The sequence below is a fragment of the Saccostrea cucullata genome, unplaced genomic scaffold (assembly GCF_032062105.1).
Source record: "Saccostrea cucullata isolate Sc308-1 unplaced genomic scaffold, CSIRO_AGI_Scuc_v1 ctg65, whole genome shotgun sequence".
Lineage (NCBI taxonomy): Eukaryota > Metazoa > Mollusca > Bivalvia > Ostreida > Ostreidae > Saccostrea > Saccostrea cuccullata.
Window position 1 is genome coordinate 476,512 of NW_026938807.1, and position 23,300 is coordinate 499,811.

At 32.4% G+C, this 23,300-nt stretch overlaps 2 protein-coding genes across 5 annotated transcripts; one reads left to right on the forward strand and one right to left on the reverse strand.

The window, feature by feature from the left end:
• Positions 1 to 102: 102 nt before the first annotated feature.
• LOC134251455 (SANT and BTB domain regulator of class switch recombination-like) lies at positions 103 to 15,860 on the reverse strand. Of its 4 annotated transcripts, XM_062733878.1 has the most exons (23): positions 15,782 to 15,860; positions 13,221 to 13,439; positions 12,916 to 13,084; positions 12,475 to 12,544; positions 12,335 to 12,375; positions 11,423 to 11,614; positions 11,233 to 11,291; positions 11,005 to 11,099; positions 10,835 to 10,900; positions 10,572 to 10,658; positions 10,383 to 10,448; positions 9,840 to 10,155; positions 9,422 to 9,579; positions 8,812 to 8,826; positions 7,463 to 7,583; positions 5,080 to 5,190; positions 4,955 to 4,970; positions 4,527 to 4,605; positions 4,208 to 4,278; positions 3,341 to 3,423; positions 2,324 to 2,415; positions 1,945 to 2,003; positions 103 to 537 (listed from the first exon to the last, which is right to left on the reverse strand). In XM_062733878.1, the coding sequence occupies exons 2-22, from the start codon at positions 13,383 to 13,385 to the stop codon at positions 1,958 to 1,960; spliced, it is 2,118 nt and encodes a 705-aa protein (XP_062589862.1). In that variant the 5' UTR covers positions 13,386 to 13,439; positions 15,782 to 15,860; the 3' UTR covers positions 103 to 537; positions 1,945 to 1,957. The 4 variants fall into 4 exon arrangements, with proteins under 4 accessions (XP_062589862.1, XP_062589861.1, XP_062589863.1 ...); XM_062733877.1 differs by lacking the exon at positions 4,955 to 4,970 and having other exon boundaries at positions 5,064 to 5,190; XM_062733879.1 differs by lacking the exon at positions 1,945 to 2,003 and having other exon boundaries at positions 104 to 537.
• Positions 15,861 to 16,224: 364 nt separating this feature from the next.
• On the forward strand, positions 16,225 to 22,083 carry LOC134251404 (CD2 antigen cytoplasmic tail-binding protein 2 homolog). Its single transcript, XM_062733816.1, has 4 exons — positions 16,225 to 16,430; positions 18,683 to 18,804; positions 20,742 to 21,303; positions 21,615 to 22,083. The coding sequence occupies exons 1-4, from the start codon at positions 16,229 to 16,231 to the stop codon at positions 21,821 to 21,823; spliced, it is 1,095 nt and encodes a 364-aa protein (XP_062589800.1). The 5' UTR covers positions 16,225 to 16,228; the 3' UTR covers positions 21,824 to 22,083.
• The last annotated feature ends 1,217 nt before the right edge of the window (positions 22,084 to 23,300 follow it).

The window sequence follows — 23,300 nt, forward strand, 5'->3', positions numbered from 1 at the left end:
CAAACTTTGCGCCATTCATTATATACCAGCTACTCTGTGTATATCTGTGTTGATTATGAAACAAATGAATTAGCTGAAATTTTAGGTCTTTGTTAATAAAAAAAAATGGTAACAATTGTTAAATGTCTTTAATACAATATCACTAACCCAGTCGTCTACAATAAATAAATAAATGGATAAAATCAAACAAAAACAAATAAAAATATGTTACAAAAACCAACTACAATATGCAATACTGCAAACTTCATGTTAAAATCCCCCCAAAATAGTATTTTTGATTTAAAATCTCTTGAATAAAACATGATTAGATAAGTGGCTTGATGTTCAGGAAAAAAATATAACATGACAAATGGTTGTAAAAATTTCAGTGTTTGGTCTTTAAAATAGTTCCCTTATACTGGTTCCCTTGAATATTAGTTCAATGGGGTACTGGTACCTTGGTATATTGAGAATGTATTTTGTTCTGGAATGCTTTAAAGTCTTCAAATGATTTAAGAAATGGAGTTCCTGACTTGATTGAACCGGACAGGCTTGGCCCTGAAAAATAGTAAATATGAGATCAGTATACAATACATTAAAAGTTTTATAGTTGATTTGATGATTATTACAAATCTTGTTAAATACTGACAGAAAACCTGATAAAAAATAGCTATTTATAGTATGTATTGAATAACATTTTTTTCTCTTATTAATAAAAGAAATCAATTGATACAATTTAATGTTTACTAGAGTATAGCCACATCAAGCAAATCAATTCAAGCCAAAGGGTTAAAGCAAAAAATCAAGTGCAGAAAAACAAATCTAATTGAAACGGAGTATAATTCATCATATTTCTGTGCAAAAAAAACAACAACCAAAAATCGGTGTGAGGAGAATTGTATTTTCCACTAAAGGCAAGCATGTGCAAATTGTACACAGTAATTTACAGCGGCCTTCACCTGGGTCCAGTGCTTTTTTGCTGTTGTTTATTTTTCAAATTAAACATTGAATTTTTTTTTATTTAAATCATGTATAAAAAAAAATCTTGTGAGAATTTTTTAAAGAATACTGCTCTAAGTCTAATAAAATCCCTTTAATGAAGGTAAACAAGGGTACAAAGTTAAAAATATTAAGAAATGCAAAGAGTATAAGTAAAAAAAAAACCACACTGATTAATATCTACATGTATTGATTAAACAAACATAAATCAGTCTAGTAAAACACTAGATAAAACCCAGCCCCTTTTTTCAAAACTAAAAATAAAGGACAATGTCACTGCGAAGTTGAAACTACTAATTCTTGGAAGTGAACTTAACTGATTAAAACAGACCGAATGAAAACATTTTGTTGTTTTTGCATGGACACCTAGAGGTACATTTTGCTTCTGTTTTTTTTTTTTTACATACATGTACAGCCAATCATGTTATATCTCACAAAAACAGATATATCCGATGGTTTAAGATATTGAGGCTGAAATACAAGAAAAATTGGCTGGGACTTTCAAATCACTTTGACATACCAGGTATCAATGGTATTTGATATAAAAGACTTAGAGTTCAAGATACTGAAGTTCGTCTGTACTGAATAGCAAATATGATGACCTTACCATACCACTGTTTCTTAGAATTACCTTGATATGTAACCTTCAGCCTACACATTTAAACCATTTACTATATCATACAATCAAAATAAACACCTGAAATGAAGTGTCATACTCAGTTTGACAAGCATATTTTTCTGGCTTTCTCTAGCATTGCAAAGGTTACAGAAAAGTTCATCCCACATATAAACATGCTTTTTATGCTTTATGAGTGTGTGCACTGATGTATGGGAATGTCCTCAACAACACAGGAGTGAAAACAATAAACAGTGAAAGGTAAAGGTCAGAAGGTAGAACAGAGAGTCCCATGCATAGTTTAGGATTATACAGGAAAAACAGAGGCATGCATTGGATTGACATCAAACCTGCACACTGATGTTAGCTCATAAATGTCCTCTCTCTTCGAAGGGGGGCCCCACGACCTCTGATTATTAATAGTAACGTTTTTAATGAATGAAATCCTTTACTCAGTTTTTTTTCTCAAATTCAAGCTATTTTTCAAAAAAAATTATTGTCATATTTTAAAACAAATTCTAAATGTGTATCTAAAATTCTCTAAGGTGAGCATGCTTTACAATCATTTCATTGTGAAAAATGTACCAACACCCAATGACAGAAGCTTTTTAACACATCTAATATCAGCACTTCAAATCATCTTCAAATGCAGTTCACAATGCACATACATATAAATGTAATCAAAACTTCTTAATGCCCTGATAATGAACAACAAGCCTCAGTCCCTACCTGAAGGAGTTCATTGTCTGTTGTTTGGATTGTTGTTGGAGATTGTTAATCTTCCATTGGGCCTCTAGCCTGCTGAAGGCACCGCCAGCAAACTGGAAAGTTCAGTTTTGTTTTATTAATATTTGCGTTTTATATCAATCTCAGTCTTAACCACTATCAATAGAACCTTTTGTTAAAAGTTTTATCCATAATTTATATGATAGTTGAACCTTAATGTATCAAACATGCAAGGTTGTTTAGGACCTTTGAGATATTTATGTGATCAAGACTGACAAGAGTATGAAATTTATTATCATGAGTTATTTGACATATCTCTGCATGGTACTGCCACCAAAAATTTCTAGTATTTGACACATTCCTGATCTTGGTCATAGTCCTTATGTTTGACAATAATTACATGTATCACTGGTATTTGTTATAATCCTGGCATCCCTGGTATTTGATATATACCTTATATTTGACATTTTCTGGATTCAACATATCATTTGTACATACATGAAGTAAGTGTATCTGACAAAATCCGGGAAATTGAAATATCATAAATATTTGACATATCCCTAGATTTAAAAAAAAAGCCTGGAATTTGACATCTTATGGTGTTTGATTTATCTTTAGTATTTGACATCAAAGCCTTCTCTTTTTTCAACATAAACCTGGTGTTTGATAGATGGTTTGTGATGTTTCCCTTATTTTGGTATTTGAAATACCCCTAGCATTTAATTTATCCCTTCTATCTGACATATTCTGGCATTCAACATATTCATAGCATTTGCCATATCATTAGCATTTGACAGATCCCTTTAAATTTGACATATCCCTGGAACATGTATTTACTATATCCCTGGTATATGTTATAGCCATGGTTATTGTCTAACTCCAAGAATATAAATTTGATATATCCCTTGCATTGACATATCCCTAGAATTAAACATATATCCCTTGTATTGAACATATAAGTTTGAGATATCCACTTTAATAAATTGTTGATCTACAGTTTTTAACTGGCTTAAATCTCACCTCTTTCTTTGGTTTGTCTATCTTGTCTGGATTGAGTCTCAGTCTTGTCAAATAATGTCTTATATCTTTCATTCTTCTGTGATCTAGGACAAGAAATGTCAAGATTTCATAACAATTTTGAACACCTTGCCTAAGCCAAATTTTATCAGGGGATGAGCGCAAGTGAGTTAAGGCTAAATATGAAAATTTCTATGCAAATGAGCTAATAAAAAATTAATAATTTGTATATTTTATGAACAGAGAAAGATCAAATTGATTTTCTAATACATACTAAGTACCCACAGTTTATTAATGCAAGTGCACATTATGACGTCGTATCATGACGTCATTTTTCTCTCCCATTCAAGGTAATAAATTACATCAACAAAATCACGTCGGCGCAAGGGCATAACCTATCTAATTCAAAATAAACAATGTACCGGTATAATATTAAGGAGAATAATGTTGAAATTAATAAAATTGCTGCACAAATCCTATGAACTTTCTTAATCGATAAATATATTAGGAAACTTACACTGGACTGTGAATTTTTACCCTGTTTAAACTTAAAACTGCACGAGTAGTAACTAAACAATTGCAGTGCCGACATTTGTGCAGACATTTTCTACCTTGTTTCTGTAAAACCAAATTTTAGAAACTTGTAGTAGAGGTCGATGACGTCATAATATGACGTCATAATGGCTATTCTGTATTATAAAACAAGTCTTAACATTTTCTGTGCGTTAGGTAGAGCAATTATGGAATTTAATTAGATATTTTGCATAGAAACCTCCATATGTAGCCTTAACTCACTTGCGAGTATAATTTCTCTTTCTTTAGATAAATGTACATGTATTTTTAATTACAGTGCAATTGGGACCCACTAACCTTCCTGTCTCTGTGCGTCCTGGTTGTACCTCATCGATCGACCTGTGTCCCATGTTGACTTCTTGGTTTGACTGAAGAGAGAAAATAATACACCATGCAAGAAACACATAGAAAAGTTTCATGTACATTTCATCTCAGCAACATTCTCACATATTCCTTGGTTAATCATGCAAAAATAAGATACATCTCTGTTACTTTTTCAATTGCCCATTAATAATTTGTTTCATGTCATTTTCAAATATTCACCGAGGAATTCGAAACCTGTATATTTATTTGAATACATCAGATTCAAAATTCAGAACATATATCTGGTTCTTACTCAAAGTCTGGGGCATCCAGTAGGATTGCTTGTGGGTCTATTGTCACTCTGGACTTCCTGAAACCTTTTGCCTTCCGACCTACAAAAATGATTGGACCTAAAAACACTAGTACTACTTTGACACAGAGATGTTAAATTTCAGTTTATCTTTAGTGAAAAGACTACTGGTAGATCAACAAAGGATAGGAAATAAAACAATGATATGAAATGTGGGCATTCAAATAAACCTATTTAATCGAACTTTATGAAATGAACAGTCTTACCTGTCCCCTTTGGAACCTCATCATGAAATGGATAGTCTTACCTGTCCCCTGTGGGACCTCATCATGAAATGGATAGTCTTACCTGTCCCCTGTGGGACCTCATCATGAAATGGATAGTCTTACCTGTCCCCTGTAGAACCTCATCATGAAATGAACAGTCTTAACCTGTCCCCTTTGGGACCTCATCATGAAATGTCCCCTGTGGGACCTCATCATAAAATGGACAGTCTTACCTGTCCCCTGTGGGACCTCATCATGAAATGGATAGACTTACCTGTCCCCTTTGGAACCTCATCATCTCCCAGTTCATCATCACTCTCTCCCATCCCAATGTCATGGTATTCAAATGACAACTCTTTTTCTACTGTCAGGGCCTGAAGTCGGGGCACCGGTCTCACAAACTGAAAATAAGAATTAGGCTAAATTAATAATTGATTGTAACAAAAAAAAAACTACAACTGTTTTTAAATGACCATGAATGATTGTAATGTTTCTCATAACAAGAGGCCCAGGGGCCACAGCGCTCACCTGAGCACATCGACTTGGAAAAAGCACAAATCAGATCAGAACTGAAAGTTTACTGAGGTTGGGAGGGGTGGGGCTTGAATTTTACCCCCCCCCCCAGGGGATCATGATTTGAATGAACTAGAATCTACACTACTATTATGATTCCATATAAATATTACTAATCATGGCTTTGAAATACTTGAAAAGAAGATTTTAAAAGGTTTCCCTATATATTCCTATGTAAAACTTCGGTCTGCCATTTTAGCCCCACCCTATTCCCGGGGGTCATGATTTGAACAAACTTGAATGTACACTACCTGAGGATGATTCAACATGAGTCTCATCTTTCCTGGCCCAGTGGTTCTTGAGAAGAAGATTTTTAAAGATTTTTCCTATATATTCCTATGTAAAACTTTGATTGGCCATTTTGGCCTCACCCTACCCCCGGGGGTCATGATTTGAACAAACTTGAATCTACACTACCTGAGGATGATTCAACATGAGTTTCATCTTTCCTGACCCAAAGTTTTTTGAGAAGAAGATTTTTAAAGATTTTTTCCTATATACTCCTAGGTAAAACTTTGATCGGCCATTTTGGCCCCACACTAACTCCGGGGGTCATGATTTGAACAAACTTGAATCTACACTACCTGAGGATGATTCCACATGAGTTTCATCTTTCCTGGCCCAGTTGTTCTTCAGAGGAAGATTTTTAATGACTTTATCTATACATTTCTATGTAAAACTTTGGTCGGCCATTGTGGCCCCGCCCTACCCCCAGGGGTTATGATTTGAACAAATTTGAATCTACACTACCTGAAGATGATTCCACATAAGTTTCATCTTTCATGGCCCAGTAGTTCTTGAGAAGAAGATTTTTTTAAAATGGCATTAATTTTTCACTAATTCATAAGTATCTCCCCTTTGAAGAGGGCTTGGCCCTTCATTTGAACAAACTTGAATTCCCTTCCTCCAAGGATACTTTGTGACAAGTTTGGTTGAAATTGGCCCAGTGGTTCTTGAGAAGAAGATGATAATGTGAAAAGTTTACGACAACGACAACAACGACGACAGACGACGGACAAATTTTGATCAGAATAGATCACTTGAGCCTTCGGCTCAGGTGAGCTAAAAACAGAAAACTCATGTTCTTTAATAAACCAAAAATTTTGACTTTGAGAAAGAAAGCTTTTCTCCTCTGAATTGTCATGCTGTGTAAAATATGTTCAGGCCAAGCTTAAAAAATTCTTGGTTTGCAGTTGCCGACCTATAATTTTAAGTCTGGGTAGGTAGGTAAGCATTCTTTTTTTTTTCTTTGAAAAAAAAAAATATTTTCAGATTTTTGTAAGATAACATAAAATAGAGTTCTTCATAGGCCTACAATACATGAATATGCTCCACTCTTGGTATAAACTACTGATTGATAAAGAAAAAAATTGAAAATGAAACAGTTTCAGTATCCTGAAAAATTTGGGAAAAAAAATAATGTTACAAAATGGCAAAAAAAAGAGTTAGGGTCGGGTGCATTTTCAATGGGTTGGTAGGTAACTGCAAACAAACAATATTCTATTTTAGGCCTCACCTTTAGAACATCAAAATGTTAAAACCCATTGCAAAAAGAATTGATAAACTGTTTTTAATAATGTTTTCTGATCATGTGATTTGAACTTCCAAAGTTAACAAGACACTAAATATACAACGTGTTAATAATGAAGGAAAGGATTAATTGTTGACACAACTCATTAAAATTCAAAGTTCCTCAGAAAACAAATTACTTTTGACTGTTTCTGCTTTGTAAAGCAGAGGAATGTGAATGGCAAATTTGGTTATTATTGGTATATATACAGCTACTTTTCTTTTGGGAAAATGACTATTCCAAATATTGACACATTCAATTTTAAAGTATTAGATATTTGGAAAGTAAAAATATGGTCTGAACAAATACTTATTAAGTGACCTGTTTTGACACTGATCTAAAAGTTGCTGCACATCTTTTACTCACAAAAACTCATTCGGTGAAGTATGAGCCAGAAAAAATAGAAAACATGCTCCTACAAGTAATAGTGGATGTACAGTGACTCATTTCTTAGGACACACACAGACCAGGCCCACCCTATAAAGCTAATTAGTAAATTACACAACTGTATTACTGATCAGAGAACATACCTCCCCCAGTTTCTTGTCATCATCAACTGCGGACATCAAAGATGGATGTATGGCAATACCATGGTCCTTCTTTGTCCTCGTGGTAAACTCCTCATTCTCAAACACATTTAAGTCCATCTCACTATACACGACAAAAGGTATAGGATATAGTGATATAAATATTTACTGCAATTCTTGAGCTTCTGAAATGCCCATTTAGAAATGGTCAATTTTATGAATTAGTTAAATACATGTATATGATCTATATGAAAGATTTACCAATTCTACATCTATTTAGAATCTATATGTAGCAACTGGAAGGAAAAAAGCTAAAATTGTTAATTCATAATGAACTATAAAATAAATCCATCACATACTAATCATAAAGGCAAAGCAAGAGATGTCACACAAATGAGATAAATGACTCGCTGTACAGAAGAATTAGTCTGTGTTCATACAAAGACTACAGTAACTCAGGTCTAAGTAATACTAACTAAATAGACTTGATCCAATCTCTGTATTATGTGTATTAATAAATAGACATGCTACAAAATTATTAGTTTAATTTCTGAAATTCTGATGATACATAAAGTTTTAGATTTTTGCATGCATGTTACATCCTGGGTGTGCATGCAGTTAAGTGTGAAATAGGTACATTACTAACATTAAAATTTTACCCTGAATACAGTTCAGAAATTGTTTTATTTAAAATGATAAATTCTTTAAATTCTTTACATGCCAAACTTACATAAGGTTATCAACGTGCAAATTTTCTAACCTAAAAAACAATTTATCTGCAAGAACTTAATTTGACGAGTTGTGAATCAAAACAATTTTTGCAGCATGGTTTTATAAATACACTATACAACTTCAAATCTAATAGGCTAGTAAATCTGCATTATATCATCTACAAGTATTAATTTTTTGTCTTACTCTGTGTGTTATAAATACCGGTAAATAAAACTAGTTACTACTAGTACTACTGTCATCAGAGATATACACCTCTTATAACTAATGTAAAATATCTACATAGAGAAGAAGAGATAAAAAGATAAAATATGTTTAAAAAAAATGTAGTTTCTACAGTACACTTCCTTCTGAGTTCTATAATTGGATTATTTTGAGAGAAAAAGTAAAAGCAGCAAAGAGATGAAACAAGCAGCACACCAAAACCATCACTCATCAAATTTTGTGTATTCTGGATTATAATTTATTTTAAAAACTGTGACAAATCATACATCATCTTCCTATATCTTTTAAAGCAACACTATCAGGGCATAGCTAATGACTGACTCTGTATAAATATGCCTAGTATGCAATCCTCATTAAATATTTGTACATAATCATGTTAAAATTCTCACACCACTAACCTTCCTGATCCAGATCTATATCAAATGTATTTATTTCATTGTAAAATATATACATCAAGATTTTATTATTTCCATAATCCTTAGTTATTGTTCTCTTCAGATTATTTTCAATTTCACTCCATGCAAATTTTTTCTATCATATTAACAAATTTTCCTTTCCATATCTATGATTACAAAACTGTTTTCTTTGCTCTCATAGTTTTTTTTCTATATCAAAATTAAATAAAATTACTTGCAGCATTGAATCAATTAAGAATTTAGAGGAAAAAAATCATAAATACTTAGGGGTTATTATTATTAGCATGAGCAGATTAACTTTACGACTAATTATTAGAATTAAGAGATAAAAAAGAAGAGTCCCATCTCCTAATTATTAATGTAAAACTCTACTGAACAAAATTTACAACCATTAAAAGAAACTGCACAAGTATCAGGAAAAGGTTTAATAATATTTAAAATTATTTTTTAAGGATACAAAAGAACAATCACATTTGTTAGATAGATAATTTAAGTCAGTAACTCCTGACCCTGACCTTACACCCAAGACGCAAAACAGGCACCTGTCCCTGACCAGACACCCTAAAACATTAGTGAGACACACAGACAGTACCTGGCATCTGTTAGTCTTTGATATGGCACACAAACTATGTCCCTATGTGACAGTAAGTCATCGTATACATGGTTCTGACATGTCTTACTCAGATCTAGTTCACCTGAGCCGTTCACCTCTGTCATCGTCGTCACAATGTGATCTCGCACTCGGCAGCCCTGGTACAGCAAGCAAGATCAGAATTAAAATATTAATCTGTTAAATCTTTATCTCAAAACCTATTAACTATAGGCCTGTGACTTTACTGATTTATCAATAAATAAATACTACTGTGAGAAATATTGTCACTTTGATAATGACTTTCAAATAAAAATGATGATAAAATAATTCAAAGTTCTTTTTAAATTTTGGATTTTAAATAAAACATTCAATAATCTTCCTTGATAACTTTAAAAGTAATTTGAACTGGTAACCATACCTTGTTCTGCTGTGTTGGATCAAATCGTAAGGTTTTAAGATGGCAACAAGGATATGTCCCGATACATGAATACATCCCTGTTTCGTTGTCAAACCGTGTGGGTTCGGCGTGATATTTACAGTGTCCAAACTCACTGCAGGGAAACACCTCCTTACACCTGCTACAGGTGAGGTAATTAATCAGGCCCCAGATCCTCCAGTACACGTCACGCCACGACTTCAGCTGGCCCTTCAGCTCCAATAGATAATCATTCACATCAAAGTTCTGGTCCCTCATGTGACAAAAAGTCAATCTACCACGCTTTTCTACCGTCATTCTGAAAAAAGGAGGATTCATTAGAATGAAATGGATGATTTCAAGGAAAATGACAGACTGAAAATTCATAAATTCTTCCTTCTCTTTTTAAATCATGTTGCAATCATCACAACAGTATGATTGAATATTTTGAATATGTTAACATTAGTACAGTGTACACAGAACAGTTCTACATATTGTCTTTCTGTGGAAATCATTCATTACATAATCCACACATGCCATACTTACCTGCTAGGCATGCATTTGATTTTCTTTTCTAGGTTCTGTGTCATGATCTTTTTACAAATAGAACATCTGTAAAACAGAAATCAAGATTATTAAGAAGGCTGGGTGATCGACAAATTTACCAAGATTCACCTTAAAAAATGAAGTTCAATCTGCAAGTGTGAATTTATAATAAAATGGAATTAAGCTCACTTGAATAGGGTGGATGCATTTTCTGGAGAATCTGGATTTGTCAAATCTGGATCAAATAACTTTTCCAACTTCTTGGCAAAAAGTTTGCTGTTCAAGGACAAATAGTTTAGATGTATAAAAGATGCACATATTTTTATACAAAAATGTACAATCAGAATCTTTCTCACATAATTATTTACTATGCCATCAAAAAGATATCATTTGTCAGAATATCAAGTACATGAATACTTTTTAAAATTTCATTTGAGGAAAGCCTTTATTACCTTTTGAATTTATCTTTTCGGTCTTTGATTTCATCTGCCTCATTGTGTGTAAACAAATCAGCTATCCTGGTGTAAAGGAAAGATGAATATTCAAAACACTTGAGTAATTAAAACATACACTACTGTAAATTAATGTTTCAATTTAGAGCACATTCCATTGAATGTCATACCTTCCTACAAGTTTATCATTGATACAGTTCATGTTGCAAGGGGTTGCTACTATTGCAGTCATATTTTCATGGCAATATTCGATGCATTCCTGAACCTTTAAGAAAAAAAGAATTTATTAAATATATATACATGTGTAACACATAAAACTTCACGGTGCAAAAAATCTTTTAAAGAAGAAACATAATAAGCTGTTGAGAGAGAGAGAGCAAGGGGAGGGAGATGCTTACCAAAGTATCCATTTTCAGAAAGTCTGATGAAATCAGAATTGATATGACATTATTTGCCTCTAAAAGAAATAAAAAAAAGTTGATTATCAATTCTTCGTTTTTGCACAGATCAAATGTATCTTACAATGGATCAATAAACTACTGTGATAGGTTCCCCAAAAGCAGACCAAGACTAGATTAATTAACACACCAAGTTTGGGTTTATCTGGCAGATCCTTGGAGCTCCTCTTGACATACTTCATTAACCAGTCAAATATCTGTACATCACAATGTACAGAAATGTCCACTTCCTCCCACCTCTGAGCATCAGTAGACAGATATTCAGCAAAATACTTCATCTCCTGTACCAGCAGGTCTCGAGGGCAGTGGAAATCCTGCTTCACTAAATAAACAATTCTAAAAGTCAGCACACTTGCTAATAATTTACTTTGAGTGAATTAACATATGAAATCTATGAATATGAATCTATAGAAAAGGCTGTTTTAAAAAACAGAGCAATTGAAATAAAAATGTTTTCTGACCAGTGCATCAGATCTACTATACTATACTTTCCCATTTCTGATTCATAACACCCTTTGCAGATGATTAGAGGGAAATATGTTAATGATTCTTGTGAGAAAAGAGGGGTTTTGCTTTTTTGTGTAATTATTGAGATTGGAAGGAAATTCTTATAAAATGTGATTGCTTAGAATGGCAAATGTGGTCACATCAAACTGCATGTGTAGAGGTCCTATTCAACAAAAGAACCTATTGTGAACCTCCAGTAACAGAGTGCAAATTACCAAATGCAGGAAAATGAAGTTTGAACATATATATATCATATGAAATGGTAAAGGCAACACTCTCCCAAGATTAAAACAGGTTCTTCAGTGAATACCTGCAAGTTGTGTCTTGCCTTGTTTAGGATCAGAAGCTTAATTTCAAAGTTGAGAAAAAAAAAATTATAAAGAAAGCATGCATCACAATAGCAGAAAACAACAACTTAAAAAAGATGTTCCTAACTAAAGTAACTGCTCAGCATGTACAATGTTTACATTAAAATATAAGATTCAAAATTGCAGAATAAATAATAAAAAAATAATTAAAGATATGTTAAACTTACAGTTCTTTGCTTCATCACAGACATGGATTGTCATTATTGGCCTAAAAAAAAAAGAAGAAAGAAAACATTAAAAGTAATATGCATATGCCATTCAATTTTATCTCTATTTTCATGCATTTTGTACACTGATGTGTCCTCACCCCTGGTCATTGGCTTTCCGTCCTCCCTGCTTACTCCTGCTATCTGTGTTATCTTTGTCATCTTTGTCCCCTAAAACAATGTAATTCAATAAATATACATCTCAGTTAATCACAAATATTTTAATTTAACCATTCAGAGTACATTTACATTTATCACTTAAACAGATGTATATTTTAAAGGACAAATCTGCATCATAGCATTAAATCCCATCAAAAAAACTACAGCAAGTAAAACTTTGTGATTAAATTGTACTTGGGAGGCGATCATCTTTAAAATTCAAAAGTGACTCCAAATGAAATAAATACATGTAAATTGCTATATAGAATTTTTTTTTTTTTAACTCTACTAATAAGAAACATATACTACATAAATAACAATGTACTCTAGAAAAAACCTGTATATTAGAGATGACATTTACTTTTGACTGTAAGGGTCTTTACCTTTCTGTTTATCTGAGCCTTGGCCACCACTGCCCCCGGTCTTACTGCTAACATCAGACTCCGACAAACTCATCTGGAGGGAGCTGCCTGGGTTTGTAAAGTTTTTCTCAAGTTGGTTTATAGCATAAACATCTCCAGACAATAAAAGTTCTTCATACCGCCTTGCAATCTAAAATAATCATAGTCGATTATGAATTCCCATGTAAGCCACCATTTTCAAAATGTTGTTCAACTTTTACTACTGTAATCAGTTTGATTACTGATTCTGAGAAATAGACAGCAGTAGTAAGAATGTTACTTCATACCTGTCCTGGGGTTGAGCCTGGTATAAGCCTTGCTATGGCATCCCAGTTTTTGGTTTGTAGATTGGCAAAATCTTGAGATGCTATGAGTGTTTTGAGAATTAAATCCAGGGCAACACCCAAACTAGAAGAGGGTTCCATACTGTGTTGATCTGTTCTTACTGGCATTCAGAAATTTCTTTTACTGCCACAACTACAGAACTATAGTTTCTATCCTCAAATCTAAAAATAAACAGCAATAACCATTAAGATACAGCAATCAATATTAAGAGAATTTTTTTGGCTGGTGTTTCCTCATCATCTCAAGCCACGGTTTTAGTCCATTTACAATGGATAATCTTGAGAGTTTCAAATGTCAGCATGGCATACTAATTTAAAACAAGTAAAAACATTGAGAAAAAGGGCTCTTTTCTTACATTATAAATATTAAATGTTTGCTTAAAAGGTATCCACAATCTCAAAAAAGTTTTGTTATGTTTAATTTGATATTTTTTTTTTAATGCTTATTCATTTATTTCTCCAGAATTGTTTCAGAGCTATTCTACAACCTTCTGCCACATTGTGGGTATACAAGAGTCAATCTTACTGTGGTAAGGGTCTGTCCCAAGACACAGTTAAAATATTCTAACTTTTACACCATAGTTCAGCTGTGGGGTAACACTATAGCTGCAATAAGGAAGCTCTCTTGGATTTTTTGTTTTGGTATCATCAGATTAAAAATATCAGAGAATGTTACATTATTGCAATATGGTAATACATGCACAAGTGACCCCTGGAATTCAATCTGAAAATTTTTTTCAGTTTTCTTTGATTAACTGTACTTTGAATCAACAGATGGAATAATTCTATAAAACTGTACAGTTCAGTATCACTATAACCCTACAGGATAGAAAGAAAACAAATTGATAAATCTTCTTCTATAAGGTGGTTGAGGGACTGGTACTAGCCCTGACAAGTCATGTACTACTTTAAAAATTCCTATTAATAAAAATAAACAGAAGATCAGTTTGGGCTCATTCAAGGAGCAGAGAGAAAATTCGGACTTTGCACTTGGATCCAAACAATTTTTTTTTCCACAGTTGCTTTGGACCCACGTTGTATTGCTTGTTCAATCTATGTTCTTGCGAGAATAACGACAAAATTTCAACAAAAAGTTTACTCAACTTGATTTAATGGATATATATTGAAGATAAATAGCAAACAAAATATTCTTCATTAACTTTCATCACTGTTCAGGCTTCTTTTTGTTAGTTCACTTGTAAAAAGGATCAATTCAGACATTCATTTGTTTTTAAAGAACTGTGTTAGAATTTGGCTTTATTTAACAAGCTTTATTTAGTTATTTCAATGTAACTTTTCAAATATTTATTTTTTATTTGTGCAATTAAGAGACTATTGATATTCATACTCTCAATCCAAAGCTGATAGTTTAAACATTGCTGCGTTAGACATTTATCAAAACATGTAAATCCATTGTTTGATTACTGTCTTCTCTCTCATGCGTGCGGTGAGGCATGACTGAGTATGTTTACTTCACATTGTGTTGAATGGTTACTGACCTATCATCGTGTTAACCGGAACTGGACTTCTTTGTCATTTCATTCAAGGAGTAACTGTTCTAACTGTCATACATAGCCCCAAAACTTTCAGAACTTTGATTGCAATTAGTAAAAGACATTTCTTCAAGAATGATTTTTTTCTTTGTTTTATCAAAGTTAAAAAAATGATCTTAAAGCTAAAAAAAAAAGCAAATTCTCTAAATGTATTAGGTAAAAATGTGTGTGTGTGGGCTCTCTAAAATACCCATAAAACATTATGCGAACGTTTCGAAAATACAATTCGTCTTTTTTTCTGTTGCGGTTAGACTCTTGCAGTAAAAAAATTATAGTTTTACAAAAAAATTCCAATCACTTCATGTTTCCTCCTATATGACAAACGACAATGAGTTTGTTTAATTTCGGTTTTAGCTGTGACTAACAGCACATTCTAATTTCTCCATAACTTATTGTAACAGATGGTTTATTCAGTAGTAAAAATTTGTAAAAGTTATTGTAATGTACCAGTAATCTAACGAAATGATTTCTGCCTTATTGTGTTAAAATACTCCCGTGACAGTTTATGGAGGAAAAATAAAACATATATATTAATGCATATAGTCTTTAAAGAGTGAATTCGGAAAAATGTTGCAACAAAATGAAAAAAATTATAACAACTTAACATAATGCAAATTTAAAATTTAATGATGTAAAATAGGTAAATATGAACTCTGAAATTCGTCACTTCTTCCTCGGAAACTTGCCTAAAATTTACTCGATTCAAATGATTTCCTTATTGACTTGACCATTCTTTGACAAAAAAAATTTTGAACCCCTGATTTATGCCGGAAGGCCCTGGTACGTAATTATCAAGATCCAGGCAATAAGTTTTACAAAAAAATTGCTAGCAATCACTTTATGATCATCTTCATGTCTCTGCATTTGCAGTTAACGAAGCAACCATATCATTTCTAAAAATCAGTTTACCATAAAGTCATATCAGATTCAAAAGAAATAAATCTACTAAACTGTAAATTATTAACTGTCTCGCACCTGGAATAAAATAATTGGAAAGATGATAAATCATTGCCGTAACCAAGAAAATGCAGCCATTTTTTAACAACAATCGTAAAAATGATTTTCTTATGACGAAAAATGGATTGGTTTAAAATACTCCATTCAAAATTCCTTATATCATTTTGAACATAAATATTATGATATGAATGCTTTGAATGTCTTTAAATTATATCTTAAAATGTTTATTTATTTGATATTTTATTTTTCGTTTTGTTTAATTTGGGCTTTTTGGAAATTGACCTGATCACAATTGTTTCGTACGCCGAGAAAATACATTATTTATCTCTAATTATACTTTTAGATCCTTTCAAGATATTTTTATGTGTCCAAACATTGTTAATTTTTAGAAATTTCCTTTATTTTATCACAATTATATGTATGCCGATATTGGACAACTTAATGCGCACCTGTTGCACCGTTTCCGGTTTTAACTTTCAAACCATGTCCAAACGAAAGCCAGACGTAGAAAGTAGTATAAGTGATATTTATGAAACAAGCGACGAAAAGCAAAGTCGCTTCAAAGAAAAACATTCTCTAGATAGCGATGAAGAGGATGAGGGGGGTCAAGATTATGAAATTCTTCCAGAGGATGACATCGAAGGTAAACAGGTCGAGAACAATCACTGAGCGTACTACTAGTACTAAACAGAGAACCCTAGAGAACCTTAAAGAACCCTAACGATTTCTAGTTATTTATTGTCTGTAAATGAAATATTTATAACTAAATAACCAATGTGTCTTGCCAAAACAAAATTAAAATTAAAAAATATATTTTGACAAGGTTTTTTGCTTAATATTAACAAATTACTATAATTTTTTAAGACTTCATCATACCTTTTGCGATAAAGCAAATAAGAAATTAATAAATATGATTTAGATTAGAGTAAATTAAATGGTAAAGAATTATACATGACACTGAAATGAAATAAAAAATATTGTGAAAAATAATATTGTAAAATAACGCAGTAAAATGATTATTTCGATAAACAATGTTTTCCAAATTCAGTCGGGATCTGCATTTCATAAAATATTTCACCATTTATTTTGATACATTTTTCTGGTGAAAACTTCCATAAAATAACTTTCTAATTGACTTTATATGTAAAATATGATTAATGTAGTAAAAATAACCCCAATTATGCATAAAAAGTATCAAAATTCCCCATATAAACTTTAAGTTCTCTTAGGTTCTCTAAGAGTTCTCTAGGGTTCTCTGTTTAGTAGGACCGATCACTGAGCTACGTAGCATGAATAACTCTGAATTACCTATGAAGCTTCAAGTATCTTTGCTTTCCTTAATAATCATAGCTATTTCTTAAATGCATGTCCAAAGCAAAAGTTGAAGCAGACAGCTAATTCATTTCAGCCTGCATTAATCAAAACAAGCAGTGGAGGTCCAGACAATTCCGAATGAGAATATGTGACACTGTCCTGAGATACACATAGGCACCAGGCCCAAATTTTTAGTGGGTAGACTCTACCGGTTCCCAGATCCGCAAGATCCTCACACTTATTGGAGTATGACGTAACATTTATGTCACTCAACTGAGAAGGGTTAGTCTTGCACACTTTTTGAATGATTAGGGTTAATCTTGCATCCATCTGAGGGATTAGGGTTAGTCCTCATACATTATTTGACTGATTAGGGTTAGTATAGCATCTGCCTGTGAGATTTCGTCTAAATGTTTTACTCTTAGTCCTTCCATACCATCCAAGAGATTAGGGTTAGTGACTCGTTCTTTTAGATAAATGAAGAAATTCAATTGCTTCTGTAACTTTTGCAAGATCAAAATTCAGCTTCAATGGCATTTTGTTGGTTTGTTTACATGGAAGAATGGCTAAGTCCCAAAGAAATGACACTAAGCATGCGCCGCACGTGCTTCCTTGACAATTATTTCTTGTGGATTTTTTTCAATGTATAAACAATATATTATTTTTCCAGAGAACAAGGTTAAAAAGTTCCTTTAAAAACGATGTTTTAAACTAAACTTTTAACTGTAGAATTCAATTTTGGTCTCAAATGGCCAAAAAACGTTTTTTTTTTTAACCACTCACATGATCTCATATATTCCGAAGTCGCCTTCCGCAACACTACATTTTTAAATTAGCGCATTTTTCTGGGGACCAGTAAAGTAAAGTCGTTTCTTTTTAGTCTATATAGAGCTTGCTGAAATGAGTGTTTTTTAAATCTCTACAGATCTTGCTAAGATTATTAAAACACTGATCCAAGCTGGATTCGTAGAGACTAAAAATTTTGGTTTGGTGTCTCTATAAATCTCAGACCAGTGTCAGACAAAGTGATTAGGAAAATCTTGCCCTGACTTCGACCTCTTGTTTCAATCAATACAATTAGCCGCCTGCTTCAATTTTTCCCTTTGGACGTCCTTTTAAGTCTGTCACTAAAAAACTTTCCTTTCTTACCTTTAAAAGGTTTAAATCGAACAAATATAAAATTTTGTTTTTTCATAGCAATTTCTCATTCATTACAATTATAGACATTGGAGTCGTGTTTCGTGTCCGAAAAGCAGAATGTTCAAACCGTCCTTTCTTAGGGTTGCTTTAAAAAAAAAAAATCCATAATATAAATATTGGTAGTCACTTAGATACAATTTTTTGTTTAATTTTTACTTAAATAAAAAGTGAAATGATGAAAACTTGCTTTGAAAATAGGTAACTAAAGCTATTTCAAGTAGCTAAATATAGCTACAATACATAATTCAGGCTACATAGTGAAATGTACTGGTTGTCCTTGACCTTGATAATGTCAAGATTTTGTTAAATAGTCCAGAATAAAACAAGATAAAGCATTGAATATAACATTTTAATAGTTTTCTGTCATTCCATTTTTTTAAGGCCAAGAAGATGAAACAATAGATTCCTATGAAGGTATTAAAGTAACACCTTTCAACATGAAGGAAGAATTGGAGGAAGGACATTTTGATAAGGATGGGATGTATATATTTGACAAAACCAAGGTAGCATATATGTATTGAAACAATTGCAATGTAATGTTCAGTTTATATTTATATTCACAATTTCTTAAATTGCTTTATTTCTTTAACTTTGCTTTAATCTTTTCTGTTTAATTATAAATATTCATTAACTTGAAAATTGTGCAGCTGTTGTGAACTCATCATTGGTAACCCACGGGTGATTCACGTCGATTCTCTCTATCATCACTTTTGAGGAAACTTGCAGACTCAAAACCTGTGGTTTGCGATGATGTTGTGAACTGTATACTGTCCATTACTTGTAAATGTAAAAAAAAAAAACTTGCTAAAAGCCACATACCAGTCTATTTCAGCTTAAACCCCAGGGCTTGAGGTTTTAAGAAATAAAATACAAATTTTATTTAAAGCAGCAGTACTTTCCAGAAACTACAATATATGTAGAAACAATTTATTGGTTACATTTTTTTATTTGAGTAAGGGTATACCCTTGCAATACAGTAAAACTCGTTTAGTATATGGATATTAGGCAGATATGCAAGAAGCTTTGAGCAAACCTGAAAGCTATATAAAATTGAATTTTTCCATATATATAAAACAAATTATGGATCTAACGAAGTAATTTCATGGGTCCTAGTGACTTCATTATAACCAAGTTTTACTGTTTTGAAATTTATTAACCCCTTCCATGGCAAAGATTTTAAGCATTTCTAGGCAAATTGATATTAAGATTTCATTGCTTTTTGGGGGCATTTCTTGTAGTTTTTGTATATACCAATTTATTCTGAAAGCAGGTATTGTGTAGTTTCTAAAAATGATTATAAAAATATTTCAGTTGCCATGGCAACGAAATACTCCATAATCATACTGGAATTTCCATTTATTAAATAATGAGTTTCATTCTAGTTTTTTTGCTTAGCTAAATATATTTTAAATTTTTTTTTTGTTGTTTTGAAAATTATGAGCATGTTGTACATCTTTATACAAACCAATTTTAAGTATTTTGGGGAGATGGGGTGGGGTTGGGATGTAAACAGCAGAATTTAGCATTTTTAAATTTAACGTTTTACCCCCGCATTGATTCCGATAATGGCAAAGTCGCTCAAATAGTACGCAAAGTTTTACTCAAGCTAGCAAAAAACTGGTACAACCAATAAAAAAAATTCTGTATATTATTTAATCGTTATTATTTTCTCTTTCCAACGGTGCAAGATTTACTTCGATATTTACAGTATTGACGAAGTTATGAATGTTTTTAAACACAATACTCGTTTTTCAAGTCAGATGCGTAGAAATGCGTATATGCCATGTAAGGGGTTAATGGTCAAAATGAAAGAGGCTTTGAGCAAACCTAGCTGAAAGGGCATTTCAAGACTATTTTCTCATATGTATTTACCATACATATTCTTTAGTAGGAGCTGTTTTGACCAAAATAAAGTGCATTGATAAAAAGTTTCCAAGGTTCACTGGCATTTCCTATCACAAAACTACATAGTCTTAATTTACTGAGTTAATTACTGAGGCATATTTGAAAAAAGAAACCCTGAAAAAAAAACCAGTCTTCTTTCATGAATGAACTTTTCCTACCTTATTGATCATTCATAGTTTATCTGTGCTTCCTCCTCATGAAGGAAGAGGGAGAGATAAACATGGACTCTAAAAGGAGCATAAAAAAAAATCTTTCCTTATAAATTATATGAAGAATTATGCCTCTTTTACCAATGTTAAGAAAAGTGATTTAATAAATAACAACAAGAAAATAATTTCATAAGTGTTAAATGCTTAACAATAGGATTTTTCATAGGACTTTCTTTTTAAAAATCTTCTTCTTTTGATATTGAAATCTTTAATTTAATTTTGGCAAATATACCACAGGCAATAACAAAAGTAACATTTTTCTTTGAATGAAGTTGGTAAATATTTCATTGCAAATACTAACTATGGTAGTCATTTGATTTTTGTAGGAAATAAAAGACAACTGGATTGATAATATTGACTGGGTCAAAATTAAAGAGAGAGAAAAGGAGGATGCCAATAAAATGGCCGATTCAGAGTCAGAGGATGAAGAAGATAATTTCAATGAAAAGGAAACTTATACAGAAATACTGACCTTCTTAAAGCCAGGTGAAACGATTGCAAAGGCTCTCCGTAGATTGGGGGGCAACAAAGGGAAAATGCAATCTGCGAGTCAGAGGTGGAAAGCAAAGAAACAGAAAACACAGGAAGTGGATGGACAATCAGAGGAAGACAAGAAGAAGTTCCTGAGGCTGACGGAACTAGCTGATAGAGTTCTCAGCTCAGGAAACATGGAAGTGTACGAAATGACATACGAAAAAGTGAATTTTGTGTTAAAAAAATATGAACCGTCAAAAACTGAAATTCCGGAAGGCATAGACAATGATGATGCATTGGATATGTTTGCAGAAAGTTTTGACAAAGAAACCAATGCAAAAGAAGACAGCAAACCAAATAACACAGAGGAGTCAAAATCTGAACAGAAGGAGAATAGCAATGAAACAAAATCAGGTATGTGTGTCTTATAGTTTTAGATTAAACTTTCCACTATATTGACTGCAGGAGATAAAATTCTAAGCTTTATTAGCCTTCTTTCAATTGCAGGAAAAAATTTGCATGAAATGAAAGTGAATTAAAAAAAAATCTGAAATTTATTAAAATGCAAACATTTTTAGCTTTTCTTGGAGTGAAAATATGTTTAAATAATGAAGAAGTGATAAAAAAAGAGATGAAAAAAAAAATCAAAAATGTACAAAAAAAATATACAAACTTTGTCACTGAGGGTGCTTAAATAAGATTGTCTTTTATTTTTTTCCACCCAGATGAATCTGCCCTTGAAACATCTGAGGTGATGTGGGAATACAAGTGGAAAACAGAGGATGAAGAAATCCACGGACCATTCACCAGCTCCCAGATGCTAAAGTGGACCGAAGAAGACTATTTTCCTGAGGGAGTGTTTGTCAGAAAAACCACAAACAAAGAGGGGACTTTTTACAGCTCTAGGAGAATAGACTTTGAATTATACACATGATCCTCACAATGTTTTACATGTATATATTCTCTTTGCCTCATTTTTTCTTCATATCATTTTCCACATTATACTCTAGTATTAGTAAATGTTCATGTTGGTCATGTGTTTACTAGTTTCTTATCATACAGGATACAACCAAAAAGCATTAAGAACTTTATTTCGAAATCAGTCAACTTTTTTTGTTGTTTTTAATCTGTTTTTTGCAAATACAGATACATGGATGGCATCAATTTTCACATTGTGTAAATATGAATTAGAAATATGGCAACAATCCAATGACATTCCCAAGTGTAGCTGTAGACCAATATTTATCTAATGACATCATTATTTTTTTATATACTAGAATAATTCAGTGATGTAAAACAATGTATCACATAAAACTAGGTATAACTTATAAAGAAAATAGAAACTCAAACTGCGAAAAAGAAGCAACTTGATAAACTGTGCATGCACCTGAAGCTTGACCTTGGAGGATACACTGTAATTACGTGTCAAAATCAAGTGTATACCTTACAAGTAGATTAGCCTAACCTGTCATTATAACTCTCTAGAGAAGATACAATTTCAAAATAAAACAGAGTTAACTTTCTTTTTCTCAAGTCACCTTGAACGTGCAGCCCACAACTTGTTCATTAGGAGAGCATGACTATTGATGGAGCTACCCAAGACCTAGCCGGGGTCTTTGTTTCTAATCCAAGAGCACTAGACAAATTAATTTGCGGTTAAACGTGCAGTTTGTCTGCTCTCAATAAGGATTTACCACCGACTTGATCAACAGAAATTTTGATCTGCTCGCAGTCATGATCTAGTCTGCATTAATCAGGCTGTCTGATCAGGCTATTTGTACCAGTTTTTGCTGATTTTTGTAGAAATACATGGAATGCATGGAAGCTTAAGTTAAGAAACTTCAAATTAGCACTTAAATAAAAGTAGACGATTCCTTCCTTTTCAATAACTTAGAAATATTCTATCAATGACATGACTCACTTCTGTACAAAGTTATTTATGTTCTTTAATTTATCTAATTTTGGCATGATACATGCATGTTGAGAATTCATACAATGTCAAGAAGTTACGGTGTCTAAAAAAAATGGAATGTTGTATGTGTGTGTGTGTGTGGGGGGGGGGTGCTCCCCTCTTGTAAGTTGTTAAACTTTTTAATGAATGTTTATTCTTATCTAAAACAAAACTTCATTACAAACAAAACTTCATTACAAACATGATTTGTGAATGGAATTTATTAATTTAAACATTTTTTAGTTTATAAACTAGAGATACTTTGAGCATTGAGCTCACTAAATGATACCACGCCTCTCATATACATGTAGTTAAAATGACAAAGTCGTTGTTTTGCTCTGGGAGACCCGAAAGATCAAAAATTAAAATAGAAGATGCACAATGGCACTATGTAACAAAGATTCAGTAAAAGTCTCATTTATTTCATTCATTGGTATATGAGGAGTTGCGGATAAGAGAT

Coding starts and splice junctions, on each gene's coding strand:
- LOC134251455 (XM_062733878.1), bottom strand. CDS start 13,385: ATGCCAGTAAGAACAGATCAACACAGTATGGAACCCTCTTCTAGTTTG. Junction 11,292..11,422: donor GCCAGATAAACCCAAACTTG/GTGTGTTAATTA, acceptor TATTTCTTTTAG/AGGCAAATAATGTCATATCA. Junction 2,416..3,340: donor TAGACAAACCAAAGAAAGAG/GTGAGATTTAAG, acceptor TGAACTTTCCAG/TTTGCTGGCGGTGCCTTCAG.
- LOC134251404 (XM_062733816.1), top strand. CDS start 16,229: ATGCGCACCTGTTGCACCGTTTCCGGTTTTAACTTTCAAACCATGTCC. Junction 16,431..18,682: donor TCCAGAGGATGACATCGAAG/GTAAACAGGTCG, acceptor CATTTTTTTAAG/GCCAAGAAGATGAAACAATA. Junction 18,805..20,741: donor ATATATTTGACAAAACCAAG/GTAGCATATATG, acceptor TGATTTTTGTAG/GAAATAAAAGACAACTGGAT.